Raw genomic sequence first — 16,568 nt, 5'->3', positions numbered from 1 at the left:
TTTTAACAGAGGGTTATGCATTGATTATATGTAGGAACTAAAGGAGACATCCCAAATTTTGGCACAGTGCAATACTGGTTCCGATTAAGAGTTCCCATGGATCAAGCAATTCGACTTTATCGAGAGCGGGCAAAGGCATTAGGATATATAACATCAAATTTTAAGAAGCCAGAGAAAATGCAATTGGTAAGCTTGACTATTAGATCCTTTCCTAGCACAGGAATCCGTACTGTCTTCTTATATCCCATGCTTTAAACTGAAATTGTTTTCTTTTACAAGTATCAGATGGCTAATTTAATTCTTTATTTTACAATAATCAGACGCTCAGGAAGCAGGAAGAGCAGTAGAGTTGGCCTATGTATACTTTGCTAACTTCTCCCAGTTGTAACATCTTACACAGTTATAATCCTAAAAGGTGGAAATCAAACTGGGAATGGGGGTGCATGCCTCGTATCCCAGATCTTCAAAGGACTGGAGGCACAGGGATTACAGATTTAAGACCAGCCTGGGCAACTTCACAAGACCCTGATCAAAAACAGTCTAAAGGGCTAAGGATGTAGTTCTGTGGTAGAGTGCTCGCCTAGCATGTGCAGTGCCAGGCCCTTGGTTCACTCCCTAGTGCTGAAAAACAGAACAAGCAAGACAAGAAATCGACACTGAGCTCCATTAACTAAGCTCCATACCTCATTCAGACTTTATCAGTATTTGCACACAATCATTTGTGTGTTCATTCTGTGAAGTTTTATTGCCTGTAGATAATCACTAAACCACTACCACAAGACACCAAACTGTTCCATTGATGTGAAGGAATTCCCTCCTACTCCCTACGACACTCTTCGAAAATATAACTATAATAGTGTTATCACACATGAAAAGACCTTCATTTATAATTTATACTTGTTAAAGAAAGAACTATTTTATCATTCTCTATTCTTTCAAACTGTTTCCTATCATTAGATTTTTGAAATGGCGAGTACAATTAATATTTTCTTGCTGAAACCAGGAGTTTAAATGCAATTTTCCATTCCAAACTAGATTTCACTGAGTCTTGATAACCATATTTTTATTGGTTTCATGAACCAGCAAATGCACTGAGTCAAGTTAAATAGAATTCTAGAGTTGATGACCTTTTATATATAACATGAATAGCAAAAGAAAAAGTATGTGAGTGACTGGGACAGAACATGGCAGAAATATGTTGAAATATGTGTGCAGTCATAGTTATCTTTCTTCTTTCCTTGGAGTCTATGGTTCTGGGCTCCAGTAGCAGGTTTATGTTAGGTGATCCCATTACCTCCAGTAAGTCCACCCAGTTTTGATTAAGGACTATCCCTTTGGCCTCAATTGGACCAGGCAGATTTTGCCTTCTGAGGGCAAGGAAATGCAAGAGTCTTCATACCTAGAGTGTGTAAAAGTGGGAGCTGTTGATAATCAGATGCTCAGGAAGCAGCCATCTTCACCATGTTAGTCAGCAGAATGAAATGAACACAGACTCCAAAGGGAGACTAATGAGCCAGCATTCAGAGAAAGATGGAGAACAAAGTAAATTCTGGTGTTTTCCCAGTTGTATGAGCTTCCTAGGGACCAGCCCTATTTCTGTTGTACAGATCCATGAAATATCCCTGTAATGTTATGTGAAATTATCTTCCTTTTTACTTTGGCTGGCTGCATTGTTTTCTTTGGCTTTAACTTACAGGATGTGTGTAAATGTAGATTCTCACACCAAAGGGGACATGATAACTGCTTCCCAGGGATCACCTTCCTGTAGTGTTCTTCACAGCACACCTTGAAAAAAGCTGTAACACAGATGATAATTAGTGTCTTCATGGTGGTTCTACTTTAATGGATGGATTGAGGGGGCAGGGAGAGGGAGTACTTTAGAAATCATTCCACTGAGCTTTTCTTGGTTGAGTGCAAGCTCTCCTTGGTAAGCAGTCATTGTACTTGCACACCACCAGAGGTCTCACTGGGGGCATTGTGACCAGCATCTCTTGCTCAATCCAGACTGGGCACTGTAAAAGGGGCCAGGTAGAAAGTTCTCCAGTGCTCAACTAATTGAAGCACTGGACCACCAGCATTTTCTTTTTCTCAGATCATCTCAGCTATAAAAGATTTATCGCTTGTGGTTCCCAAGAGGGACATGGAATAGTTTCTAGCTCTACCCAGTACCTTTGTTTGTCTCTTCCGGAATGCCCTCTCAGTCCAGCTTTTTACTCTTTCAGGCTTCTCTCAAACCATACTCTGATGAACAGGTAAGTCTCATTTAGTTAGGGTGTTCTTCGGACCCATCACTCATTTGGCTCTTCGGTTATTAAGGAGAATTAAAGAGCATTACATTAACTTTTCGTCTTGAGTTTATTTGATATTGGGACCGATTTCTACAAATATCCTGTCGCCCATGTTTGCTGCCAGTAGCACAGGATATGTATCTCATGTGTACTTGGTCTTTCATCGCACTGTTCTGAAGCATGTTAATTTTAAATAAGAATCTTTTTGCTGAAAAAATGACTTTGACATGAAAGTATGTAGTTATGTCTATTTGCACAATTTTGTTTGGAGGTTTTGGCAGCTAATAATTATCTTTTAATTGTATTATTTCTATAACATTAATCTGTATGTTTTTCCAGTTGAGTCAGCAAGAACCCACAATTGCTCAGATCAATTCAGCAGATTCCGCAGATGGCAACTTAAATGAACTTCACATTACAGTAAGATGTTGCAGCAACCTCCAATCCCGAGCAAGCCACCTGCAGCCACACGCATATGTTGTGTACAAGTTTTTTGATTTTCCAGACCATGACACAGCCATCATTCCCAGTAGTAATGATCCACAGTTTGATGACCATATGAGTTTCCCAGTGCCAATGAATATGGATTTGGATCGATACCTTAAGTCAGAGTCTCTGAGTTTTTATGTGTTTGATGATAATGATACCCAGGAGAATATTTACATAGGAAAAGTCAATGTGCCTCTGATTTCCCTTGCACATGACAGGTGTATCTCAGGTAAGAGTATGGTCTTGATTCTATAAAATCATAAAAGCAAAACTCAAGTATATCATAGTTGTATCTATGATTTATTAGTAACTAATATTCCTAACCTTAGACATTTTTGTACTTCAGGTTTATAATATTGTTTATATTTTTAGTTATTTCTTTGATTGAAATTTGAGGGTATTTATGGTGTACTCAAAAGCAATACTGACATGATTACATTAAAATATAAAAAGTCTAATGTTATGCATTCTCTCTTTCCTTTTTTTGTGTTGTTGCTACCATATATATGTATATAGTATTCCTGCATTTTGCCATTTTTATTGGTGTATATTAATTGCATAAAATAATGGGTTATATTATGATGTTTTCATATATGCATATAGCAGGCTGTGATACATTCACCTCTCTTCCCCATACTGTCCTGTCTCCCCTCTCTCCCCCACCACCTTTAGAGAAACTAATTATAGTGTTCTTGTTACTAACCTGTATACTTACTGTTTTGGGCATTTATTTGTCCCTGTAGATTGACTTCATTTTCACTCTGATATATATGCTTATCATTGAGGTCATTTCCTTGCTCCATGCAGCTCTGCCTCAGTCCTTCATGATATATCTGTCTGAAGTATTATGAACCTAACAATATAATTTACTATTATTGATTTAAGATTTAAATATTTAAGAGGAGAAAAGAAAACATACCTGCATGGTCTTTTATAATTATGTTTGCAGTCACCCTTTTAGTCCTTTTAGTTGTGTGGATTTGAGTTACCATCATGTTCCTTTTCCTTTCAGCGTGAAGAAAACTTCTTATTTGGTATGTTCTAGACGTCAGATCTACTGCCAGAAAATGGTTTCAGTCATGGTTATCTTAGAGTATTCTTACTTTTTCTTTGAATTTTTTGAAGGATAGTCTTGCTGGCTAGTAGTTTGGCTGTTGAATTTTGGTTTTGGTTTGGTTTGTTATCCTTTTTATATGTGTAGTACATCAAACCACTGGTTTTGGGAAAGCCGTTCTTTCTAAGAGGCCACCTATTGACCTTAATGTGAGTCACATAGACATGATAGTGCTTTTAAGGTTTTGTTTGTGGTTCTGAATAGTTTGTGTCTAGATGTGTTTCCTCTTGTGTTTCTTCTGTTTGTAGTTTACTGGTCTTCCTGTATGTGTACTATAATGTTACACACCCAATTTGAAAAGTTCTCTGTCATTTCTTCTTAAGTTATTTGTTTCTCCTGTTTCTCCTCCTGACTCATAGGTTGGTATGTTAAATGACACACCACAGGTCTCTCTGGCTTAGTTCTTCTTTCTTCCCATTCCTTACATTTGATAGTGTTACTGATCTATCTATAAGTTCACTGAATTATTTCCTATGCAACTTCACCTCTCCTGTTGAACCCACTGTTGGATGTATTCCATTGCACTGTTGTATTTTTTTTTTCAGCTCCATAATTTCTGTTACTTCTTTTTATTTTCTTCTACACCATCCTCTACCTTCACTCCCAATGCTAGGTCTCCAGAGGCTCACATAAGCAAGCACTCTACCACTTGCTGATATTCTAACACAATTTCAGACAGACAGACAGATAGATGAAAAAATAGATTCTCTTTACTGTTTAAATCTATTTGATAGGTCATTGTCATATAATTTAATTTTTCTTGCACATTTTTATTGAAAATTTTTTATACAATGTATTCTGATCATACTAGCCTTTCCCTTGACTTCTCCAAGATCCTTCCACCCAACTCGATGCCATTACTTTCTCTCTTTTTAATAATTTATTTATTTTTATTATTTTTTAATGTTTGTTAGTGTTTTGCCTGTATTTATGACTGTATGAGAGTGTCAGATCTCCTGCAACTGGGGTGCTGAGAATTGAACCTGGGTCCTCTGGAAGAACAGCCAATGCTCTTAACCGCTGAGCCATCTCCCCAGCCCTCTACTTTCTTTCCCTTTAGAAAGCAAAAAGAATAGGCAAAGAAAAAGAAAGACAGAAACAGACAAACAAACCCTATAAAAACACAGAATCGAGCCAGGTGTGGTGGTGCACGAACCTGGTCTACAAAGGTAGTCCAGGACAGCCATGGCTACACAGAGAAACAATGTCTCAAAAGAACAAACAAACTTAGAAACTATAATATACAAGCAAAAGACCAATAAGGCAAAACCAAAAATGCCCAAACAAAGCAATTTGAGAACTAAAAAAAAGGCCACCAAAATAGCATACGTTTGTTTTGTGCTGGGCATCTACAGCTGGGCACAGGGCCTGCCCATACATATGGTTAATATACCGAGTAAGACTTTGTTGGAAAAATATAATTTTTCTTTTTCAAGCATGTGTCAATTGCTGATAGCTTCTGGGTTGGGAGGGGGAGCCTGGGTTCCACTCTCCCTTTCAGATTGGAAGCATATCTGGCTAGAGCCTGTGCAGGTTGTGGAGGGCAACCAGTAACCTTGGTGATAGCCTAGAATGTTTAGGGGTTTCCATGGGACCCCTGTGGGCACTATTCAACTACATATAACCCTTTTTGGAACTGGATGTTTTACTTGGTGATGAAAGACGTCTAGATGTCTCCCCCTTTATTTGGTGACTCTGTTTATATGCCTTTGAAATATGTATATATTTTAGGAAGTTTGGAGAGATCTAGGTTTCCATGTGACCCCCTCAAATAGCCTTTAATGTTGGTTTTCCCCTTCTCATATTCCCTTTCTTACTTTCTCATCCATCCCCTTTCCCACTTAATCCTTCCACTAACATCTCCCTCCTGTCTCTTCAAAACTAATAATCTATTTCCCTTCCTTGAGAGATCCTCCTTGCTCTCAAATCCCTTACTTGATACATAACCTCTGTGATTATACAGATTATAGCATGCCTATTAAAGGCTTAGAAACTAGTATGCACATATAAGAGAAAAACTTAGAAAATTTGTCTTTTGAAGTCTGGATTACCTCACTCAGGATTGTTGGGGTGTTTTGTTTTGTTTTTTAATTCTATCCTTTTTCTGCACATTTCCATAATTTTGATTTAGCAGCTTAGCAATATTCCATTGTGTAAATGTAGCACATTCTCATTATCTGTTCATCAGTTGATAGATATCAAAGCTATTTCCAGTTTCTTACTCTTATGAATAGAGCAGCAATAAGCATGGGTGAGCAAGCCTCTCTATAGGAGACCTTTGGGTATATGTCCAAAAGTGGTGTAGCTAGATGTGGAGGTAGATGTAGTCCCAGCCTCTTAAGGAACTGCCACACTGATTTCCATTGTGGTTGTATAAGTTTAAACTCTCATGAGCAATGAATAGTTGTTTCCTTTCCCAACATCCTTGACAACATGAAATGCCATTTGCTGTATTGATCTTGCTGATTCTGACTGGTATAAGATAAAATCTCAAAGTAGTTTTAATTCACATTTTTCTGATGACCAAAGATTCTTGATGTTTCAGGGTTGTTGTTTTTTGTTTGTTTGTTTGTTTGTTTTGTTTTGTTTTTTTCTTTATTTTAGATAAAAGCCCTCTATTAGATGTGAAATTGGTCTTTAAAATGCCATTCTTTAGCCTGGTGCAGAATGTTGTCCTTTGCCATACAGAAGCTTTTTTGTTTCTATGAGGTCATCCCATTTATTAATTGTTGTTCTTAGTGCCTGTGCCATCACTGTTCTTTTCAGAAAGTCTTTTCCTGTGCCAGTGAATTTAAGACTATTCCCCAGTTTTCCTCTGTCAGATCCAGAGGATCTGGTCTTATGTTGAGGTATTTGATTTATTTGAAGTTTCATGCAGGGTGATATATGTGGATTAATTTGTGTTATTCAACATCCAGACATCCATTTTGACCAACAGCATTTGTCAAGGTGCTGTGTAGCACTCTTTTAAAACTATTTTAAAATAGTTTTAAAAAAAATAGGTGTTTAGGTCTCAACCTCCCTTCCAACCTCCCATTTCTTTCGTAAGAGAGAAAAGGTAGTGGGGAGAGAGAGCCTAGACGCCTTTACAGACCCCAGCTGTTTACGGCCAAGGGGTTCTTTTAAGGGTCCATACTCATTTCCATCAATCGCAGACACAGCTAGCAGTCTTCTCCACACCACTGCACTCCAAAGGATTTCTCTCCTTCTGCTCCAACCTGTGTGCTCCGAACTGCCACACCATCACTGGTCTCTGGTCTCTCAAAACACCAACACCAAATGCCACATCTTCTCATTTTCAGCTAGACCACGCCCCTCTCCGTGCCAAATGTGGAAAGCCATTACCAGCTGATAAAAGCCATGCTCCACACAAGACAATTAACAGGTGTGGACAAACTACAGCCCAACTAAAATTCCACACTTGGGATTAAAACAAAAACAAATTTACATAACATACAAAGAAACCCAAACTTCCATTACAGTGCTGCTGTTTTTCCTAGTGTGTGTTTTTGGATTTTTTTAAAATCAAAAATCAGCTGTCCGTAGGTATATGGACTTACGTCTGTGTCTTCATTTCAGTTTCATTGACTAATATGTCTGGTTTTGTGCCGATACAATGCTGTTTGCATTACTATAGCTCTGTAGTACAACTTGAACTCTGAGATGGTGATATCACCAGCAGTTTTTTATTATTCTAGAAGGTTTTATTTTTCCTGAGTTTTTTTTTTTTTTTGGTGTGTGTGTGTGTGTGTATGTTTCCATATGAAACTGAAAGTTTTTTTTTTTCAATTTCTGTGAAGAATTGTGTTGGAATTTTGATGGGGATAGAATTGACTCTGTATATTGCTTTTTTTTGTATATTGCTTTTGGTAGGATGGTCATTTCCATTTTATAAATCTGTGAGCACAGGAGAGCTTTCTATCTTCTATCTTCAAATTTTTTCTTCAGTGTCCTAAAGTTTTCATTATATGAGTCTTTCATTTGCTTGATTAGAGTTACCACATGATATTTTATATTATTTGAAGCTATCATTAAAGGTACTGTTTCCATGCTTTCTCTCTCATTTTATTTGTCATTTGTATATATAGGAGGGCTACTAATTTTTGTGAGTTAATTTTGTATCCAGCTATTTTGCTCAAGGTGCTTATCAGCTATAGGAGTTTTCCAGTTGAATTTTTAGGGTCACTTATATATACAATCATACCATCTGCAAATAAAGATACTTTTGACTTTCCAATGTATCCCATTGATCTCCTTTAGTTGTCTTACTGCTCTAGCTAAGACTTCAAGTACTATATTTGAATAGGTATGGAGAGAGTAGAAAACCTTGAGTTGCTCCAAATTCTGGTTAAATTGCTTTGAGTTTCTCCCCATTTTTCGTGAAGGGATGTTGGATTTTTGCCAAAGGTGTTTCTGCATATGATCCTGTGTGGGTTTTTTTGTCTTTCAGCTTGTTTATATGGTAAATTACATTTATCAATTTGTGTATGTTGAACCATCCCTACGTCTCTGGGGTGAAACCTACTTGATGAGGATGGATAATCTTTTGGTGTGTTATTGGATTTGGTTTGCAAGAATTTTATTGAGAAATTTTGTATCAATGATCAAACAGGAAATTGGTCTGTAATCCTCTTTATTGTGTCTTTATGTGGTTTGGGTAACAGGGTTACTATGGCCTTGAAAAACAAATTGGGCAAATGTTCCTTCTGCTTAAATTTTATAGACTAAGTTGAGGAATATTGGCATTAACTCTTCTTTGAAAGTCTGGTAGAATTCTATACTAACACCTTCTGGCCCCAGACTTGTTTTGGTTCGGAGACTTGTAATTACTGCCTCTATTTTACTAAGGGCTATAGATCTGTTGAAATTGCTTATTGAATGTTGATTTAACTTTGGTAAATGTTATCTATCAAGATAATTACCCATTTCTTTCACATTTTCCAATTGGTGAAATACAGATTTTTTAAAGTATATTCTTATGATTCTCAGTAGTTCATTAGTGTTTGTTGTTATATCCCCCTTTTCATTCCTAATTTTGTTAGCTTACAGATTCTTTCTCTGCCTTTTAGTTAATTTGGATAAGAATTTGTCAATCTTAAAGATTTTTCTCAAAGAAACCAACTCTTTTGTTTCATTGATTCTTTGTATTTTTAAATTCTATTTTATTAATTTCAGCCCTGAGTTTGATTGTTTTTACTGTCTACTCCTTTTTGGGTGGAATTGTTTGTTTGTTTTCATTCTAGAGATTTCAGATATGCTGTAAAGTCACTAATATGAGATCTGTTTTTTTAATTTTTTTTAGGCATTTAGTACCATGAGTGTGCCTCTTAGAATCACCGTTATATCCCATATGTTTGAGTATGTTGTGTATTAGTCATTCAATTCTAGAAAATCTTTAATTTCTGTCAACCCATTTTTCATTCAGTAATAAGTTGTTCGGTTTTTATGAGTTTTTAAGTTTTCTGTTGTTGATAATACTCTTTAATTCATAGTGGTCAGTTAGGATGTGGGTGTTATTTCAACTTTCTTTTATCTGTTGAGACTTGTTTGTGTGCAAGTATGTAGTCAGTTTTGGAGAAAGTTCCATCAGATGCTGAGATTTATTCTTTTGTGTTTGCATGAAATATTCTGTAAATATCCATTAGTTCTATTTGGTTTATAACAGCTCCAACATTTATTTGGTTTTTTTTTTCCTGGATGATCTGTCTGTTGGAGGGAATGGGGTATTTAAGTCTTCCACTATCAGTGTGTGAGGGCTAATATATCACTTACCCTGTAGTAGTGTTTCCTTTATGAACTTGGGTGGCCTATGTTTGCTGCATAGATGTTAAGATGTTACAGTGTCTGGTGGATTTTTCCTTTGATGAGTATGTAGTGTCCTTCCCTGTGTCTTCTGATTAATTAATTTTGCATTGAATTCTATTTTGTTAGGTGTCAAAATGGCTGCGCTAATGTGTTTCTTAGGTCTGCTTGCTTGGAATTTCTTTTTCCATCCTTTACCCTAAAGTCATGTCTCTATCCTTGATGTTAAGATGTGTTTCTTGGTGCATCCGAAGGATGGATCCTGTTTTTGCATTCATTTTCTTAGTCTTTAACTTTTTATTGGGGAATTTGTGCCTCTGATGTTGAAAGTGACCAATGATTGTTGATTCCTGTTATTTTGTTGTTGCTGTTGTCACATGTGTATGTATGTGTGTGTGTGTGTGTTTCCCTTTTGACTTTTCTGGTCTGTGATTATTTCCTGAGTTTTCTTTGATGTAGTTAACCTAAAGAGAAATCTTTCACAAATTTGTAGTGTTATACCCAGTTCGTGAGCCCCCAAAAGATCTACAGGAATCGACTCCGTTGCAAAACACATGAGGGTCTTTTTATTGTAAATTACAAGCTGCAGCTTGGGCCTACACAGCCCCACCGCCGAAGCGGTGGGAGCTGAAGCGGTGGGAGCTGAGCGCGCGTGCCCAGGTTAGTTGGGTGATTTATAGATTCTGGTCCCTCCCAGCATACCCAAGGCAGGGGCAATTCCTGCCTGGCAAGCATCTATTGGTCAAGATGCTACATTTTGAATCGATTGGCTATAGGAAGGTTCCCAGGCCATTAATGACCAGGTGTCCCTCCCTAGGGGGATGGTCCAGTTTCCTAGCAACCATATATCTGGTGGGTGGGGAAAGAATGCAGTGAGGTAGCTCTCCCCTCAGGGCATTACTATTTTACCACACCTACTCTAGCTTTTAACGATAGCTGCCACCACTTTATCCTTTGGTCTCTCAGTAGCTAGATATTGCTTAAATTTTGCTTTATTGTGGAATGTCTCACTTTTTTTCCATCTATGATGATTGAAAGTTTTGCTAGGTATAGTTATTTGGGCTGGCATTGTGGTCTTTTAGAATCTCTAGACATCTGTTAAGGTCCATCTGGCTTTCAGATTCTCCATTGAGAAATCACGCATAATTCTAATAGGCCTGCCTTTATATGTTACTTGTTCTTTCCCCTTGTAGCTTTTAATATTCTTTTTTTCTATACATTTGGAGTTTCAATTATTATATTTTAAGGGAACTTTCTCGGCTGGTCTAGTCTATTTGGTTTTGGTTTTTCTCTATGCTTCTTGTACTTTTATAGGCATCTCCTTCTTTAAGCTAGGGAAATTTTCTTCTGATTTTTATTGAAAATATTTTCTATGCCTTTGGCTTGGGTTTCTTCTCCTTCTTTTAGTCCTACTACTCTTAGATTTGGCCTTTTTATAGTGTCCCAGATTTCCTGAGTGTTTTATGCCAGGATCTTTTTAAATTTAACATTTGATTTGACCAGGGTATTTATTTCTTCTACCATGTCTTCAGTACCTGATATTCTGTCTTCCATCTCTTATATTCTGTTGCCTCTGAAGTTCCTGCTCAAGTTTCTAAATTTTTCATTTCTAAATTTTCTTCAGTTTGGATTTTCTTTATTGCTTTTATTTCCACTTTCATTTTTATCTATTTCCTTCCACTGTTTGTGTTTTCATTAAGGGATTTATTTATTTCCTCTTTAAGTACCTCTATCATATTCATAAAACCTATTTTAAGGTCTTTGTTCTGTGCTTCAGGTACACTGCAATATTCAGGACCTACTGTGGAAGCATTGCTGGGCTCTAATGGAAATAATTTGTCCTAAAAGTTATTGATTATGTCCTTATGTTAGCATCTAGACATCTGGATTTGGGAAAATTGTAATTCTAGGTGCTGATATCTGGTCTTGTCTTTGTTGGGTAGGTGCTTTGTTCCTTGGTTTCTGTTGCCCTCTGTGGTTCTTAGGAGAGTGTGGTGGCTGATAGGATAGTCTTCTGGGGTTCTGATAGTTGTGGAGGTTATAGGTAAAAATTCCTAGGTATTGGGAGCTGACACTTAGGAATGGGGATGGCTAGGAGTGAGGGTCCACAGGAGGGAGGAAAGCAGGCTGTTCCACCAGAATCTGCTTATTCCCCTGGGAATGGGTCAGAGAATGAGGAGAGGCCACAGTAGGTGGTCTGCTACAGAGGTGGGATGAGACTGGGAGATTGGATATGGAGGAAAGGAGGGAGAGTGAAGATCTGTATGTAGTCTACCTGCTTTCCCTGACCCACTTGCTTCTCTGTCAGGCTTGGCTGGCAGCTTTCCCAGAGAAAGCTTGCTGGATTTGGGGGCGGGGATAACAGGATGAGGGGGAAGGTTAAGGAGCTGTGCAAGGTCACCTGGAGATGGGGGGTGGGGGGTCACAGCAGGTGGTCTGTTCCTACAGAGCTGCAGGTGAGAATGGAGGATTGGTTTGGAGGAGAAAGGAGGGATGAAGATCTGGTTACATTACCTGCTTTCCTGGCAGGAGTGGCCTGCAGCTTCCCAAAGAACTCCTGCTGGAGCTGGGGGCTGAGTAGGGTGAAGAAAGTTTGGAGGGGAAGATCTGTGTCTTCTATGTTTGCAGACAGGTAGGGGGAGCAAGACTGCAGCAGTAGTCTGCAAAAGGAGGATTGGACTTGGTGGAGAGGAGGGAGAAGTGAAAAGTCTGTAGTTAGCCTACCTCTTTTCCTGGCCAAGGTGTTGGAGGCTGAGATCATGGGAGCAGTAAGGGAAGGAGGGTTGGAGGAAAAGGTCTATGTAATGTGTTGGAATTGGGGACAGAAAGGAAGGGAAGACCACAGTAGATGTACTGCTGCAGAGGTTAGGATAAGGTGTGAGGACTGGGTTTGGAGGATTGGTAGGAGAGGGGAAGATTCACAATGAGGCTACCTGTTTCCCTGGTTTGAGTGGCCTTTGGGCTCCCAGGGCTCTGCTGTAATTCTTACAGTCAGAAAGTTTCACTCTGGCATTGAGAAAATGATTTTCATAATTTGCAGGGATATTTGAGTTATTAGATAATGAAAAGCATGCTGCAGGAACTATCCAAGTTAAATTGAAATGGAAATTCACCTACCTTCCACCAAGTGGATCAATAACTACTGAAGACCTAGGGAAGTTCCTATGCAGAGAAGAGCCAGAGGCTGTTCAGAGACTACCTCCAGCATCCTCAGCTGTTACAGCAGTTGTAGTGAGTAATGGTGACTTTCAATTTCAAGTAAAATACTTTGAATATAAACTTAACAGCCAAATAATCCCACCAAAAACTAGCTGAAGCCTCATCTAAAATGTAGTGATCATCATAATCTGACATATTATTTTATCTTAGGCACCAAAACCTAAACCAAGACAACGTTTAACAGTAGTGGACAAAAAGGTCTCTTTTGTGGATACCATGCCGCACCTGAGTCCTGTAAGTAAGCAATGTCCCAAATATTGATTTCCCTTTTCTGTAGCAAATCTTGAAAGAGAGTATAGACTGTACTGTACCTTCCTGATGTAAGCACAGACAGTAAGCATAGCATGTCTTTACTGTAGTACCAGATTGCATGTTCTTCCGTGACCCTACAGCCCTTTCCAGCTACCTGAGGAGTCTTCCGCTCCCATTTACAAAACAGCCTTCAAACAAGTTGTATAAATGCTGTCTCCCTTCCCCCACATTGTTTCTTGATCTTTCACAATGAAACAAGTATCTTCCTAAAACTACTCTATAATGAATACAGAATAACATACATGGTTTTCCCATTAGTTCAAGGAGACCTCTCCTTCTCCTCTTCAAGATATAAAGGACAGTTCCCCAGAAATGGCACATACACCAGAAACAGAAAATAGTACGTCAGTTGTTACATGTACTTCCAAGGTATGCCTTTGTATGAAAATTATTCTGAAGGGTTTATTTTGGGACTTAAAAGCCTTTGTCTTGTGTTTTAGACATGATTCAGGAAGTCATTGCATCTTTCCTACTTTTGTGTGACTTTGATGATAAATGATTTTTTAAAAAATTATAAGTATAACAGATATAGTTGTCTATATATTGCCAGGAATATGTAAACTGAAATCAATATAAAAGTCATTTTGAGATTAATATGTCTCCATAGTTTTAAGTTTTGTTGAGACAAGATTTTATGTATGCAAGGCTGGTCTCAAACACTGTGTAGCTGTGGCTGACATGGGATTACCTACCCTCTGCCTTCTTCCTCTGTGTGATGGTGATACAGACATGCACCACCACATCAGGCTAACTTACATCCTTCATTCTTACTGTTTATTTGAACGTTGATTGACCTATGTGTTTTCATCTATTTTTTCAATCTAAATAAATGTTTTCTAATGAGTCTTTAATAGCTATGTAGCATATCTCTGTGTGGTTTGTTGTTTTCAACGATGATGGTGGTTGTAGAGGTGGAGGTGGTGAGGGCTGTGGTGGAGGAGGGGTGGTGGTTTAGAGACAGAAACTCACTTGTTCGAAGCAGACTGGCTTGGAACTCATTTCTCTTCATGCACCCCACGATGGCCTCAAACTCATTGAATCCTCCTGCCTCCTGAGTATTGGGATTATGAGCAGGAGACACCATGCCCAGCTACATGCCTGTGTACTCCAGTCTCAAATGCACATTGTTATCCAGGTGCTTCAGCAAGGATGTTATACACTGTAACCCAAGCAATCATAGATCAAGCAATGTACTTCTTTTATGCATGTTTCACAGGAAAGCAGTATAGCTGAGGAAGAAGAAAAGATAGAGAAAATGCAACAAGGAAAAGATGACAACTCTTTCCTATCTGAGGGTCAGCTTACATCACAAAGTGTGGCTTCCTCAGAAGATGGAGCAGAAATAACAGAAGAATTGGAGCCAGAAGGTGACTTTCTGTTTCAACTTGCTGTTTACCTTACTTTGCTTTCTCTCTGTGAGCATGCATGATTTATACAACACATCATTCAGTAGTAAATCTACCTAGTAATGCTCGCCTCCTGACAGAAGTGGTGGGTGAAAGGTCTTCAGGCTCTTCTTAGGTCTCACATAGAATACAAGTGTCATTGTCCCAACTTATGCTATAGATATTTTATGTTCTCTTTGGGATCAATATTATCAATAAGAATATTCTTTATCTTTGACTTTCTGAAATTAAAATCAAGAATTGTGACTTTTAAAGACAACATACTGTTTCACTTTATTTATATAAAAGTGAACTTAACTCTGTAGACAGGAAGTAGGTAAGTAGCCTGGGAAGCCTGAGTGGGAGCAGAGGAGAAAGATTCCAGAGGAAACAGAGCAGTGTTGATTAGGCCCACTACCTTAAAAAAAAAAAAATTATTTATTTTGCATGTGTATGTACATATATGCATGCTACACATGCATTTGGAATGGTTCTCTCCTTCCATGAAGGTTCCACATAACAAATTCAGATCATCAGGCTTGATGACAGGCACCTTTACCCACTGAACCATCTTGCTGGCCCATATTCACTATTTTAATTGGGAAGATAGTTCCACAGAATTAACTGTCAAATATCAAATTTTGTAGTTTAAGTATGTATATAGTTTATTGTATGTGTTTTTACCTTAATAGAACTGTAATTTTTTTTTTTTGAGACAGGGTTTCTCTTTGTAGCCTTGGCTGTCCTGAACATGCTTTATAGACCAGGCTAGCCTCTAACTCACGAAGATCCTCCTGTCTCTGCATCCTTGAGTGCCGGGATTAAAGGTGTATGCTCCCATGCCCAGCTTAATTTAAATTTTTTTTAACAATAAGAATTTCTTTTGCACAATATTTTGTGTAAGTCATTGGAAAATATCTGCTGTGTGATGGCAGATGTGGGCTGGGCTGTTGTGGAAGCTTGAGTGCCATATCGGGGCTGAGCATCAGTCTCCACTTACCCATTCTTACTATCTTTGTGCATTACTTGCCCAGACACTCTAGCAGGCACCCAGTGCCTCTCAGACTTAATTACTAAGTAGATGAAAATTCATATGGCAACTTAAAAGAATGTTTATAAAAGATGTTCTTTCTATAATTGATGACCCTACTGTAAGACCACAGAAACTAGTTTGATCTAGCCTGGATAGATAGCTTATGTCTCATGCTCAATTGCATGAATAGAAAAGAGCTGGCTTTCACTGTAGCTACAGCTGCAGATGGCTGAGTGACACAGTTTCATCAGCTTTCTGTTGCAGTAAAAAAGATAAAGACTTGTGGACAATGTAGAAAGATTTTATCACAGTACAGTTTTGTTATAGAAGCACACCAGTGCTGTGGCATAGTCATGCCCCCACATAGTCCTGTATGATTGCTGCATGGAAACCAGTGCGGGGTGGCGCACGCCTGTACTCCCAGCACTCAGAGGCACAAGCTAGTGGATCTCTGAGTTCAAGGACAGCCTGGTCTACAAAGCAAGTACAGGACAGCCACGGCTACACAGAGAAACCCTGTTTGAAAAAACAAAACAAACAAACAAAAAAGATTGCTGCATGGTATGAGCAGTGATGGCATACCTTGGCATAGGTCTGTGCAGCCTGCTGACTGGTTAGTAGCACAAATATGCATAGCATTCTTCAAACATACATTGACCGATGAAGGAAGGAAAAACTGGACATTTATGCCAGGCATGGTGACACATGCCTTTGTCCCAGCACTTGGGAGGCAGAGACAGGTGGATCTTCGTGGAAGTTCAAGGCCAGCCTGGGCTACTGAATGATTCCAGAACAGGGCTATAGAGAAATTCTGTCTTAAAAAAACAAAAACAAAAACAAAAAAGGACATTGAAGACATTCAACTTTGGTTTGGTGTTTCTCACAGCCTCATTGATACATTGTCAACTGTAGTTAACTATGTTTTA

General features: G+C 38.4%; 1 protein-coding gene across 2 annotated transcripts in view; it reads left to right on the top strand.

The window, feature by feature from the left end:
- The window catches only part of Rpgrip1l (RPGRIP1 like), a 100,709-nt gene that overhangs the window by 47,902 nt on the left and 36,239 nt on the right, over window positions 1–16,568 (top strand). Inside the window, exons 16-22 of one of the 2 annotated variants that reach the window (XM_055620924.1) lie at window positions 35–186; window positions 2,223–2,252; window positions 2,628–3,006; window positions 12,734–12,924; window positions 13,063–13,146; window positions 13,483–13,593; window positions 14,441–14,591. In XM_055620924.1, coding sequence (XP_055476899.1) covers window positions 35–186; window positions 2,223–2,252; window positions 2,628–3,006; window positions 12,734–12,924; window positions 13,063–13,146; window positions 13,483–13,593; window positions 14,441–14,591 — 1,098 coding nt within the window. The remainder of the gene's footprint in view (window positions 1–34; window positions 187–2,222; window positions 2,253–2,627; window positions 3,007–12,733; window positions 12,925–13,062; window positions 13,147–13,482; window positions 13,594–14,440; window positions 14,592–16,568) is intronic. The other variant, XM_055620925.1, reaches the window with a different exon arrangement.

Source organism: Psammomys obesus, unplaced genomic scaffold (genome assembly GCF_907164565.1).
Source record: "Psammomys obesus unplaced genomic scaffold, mPsaObe1.curated_primary_1811, whole genome shotgun sequence".
NCBI lineage: Eukaryota > Metazoa > Chordata > Mammalia > Rodentia > Muridae > Psammomys > Psammomys obesus.
This window is presented reverse-complemented; position numbering and strand designations above follow the sequence as displayed.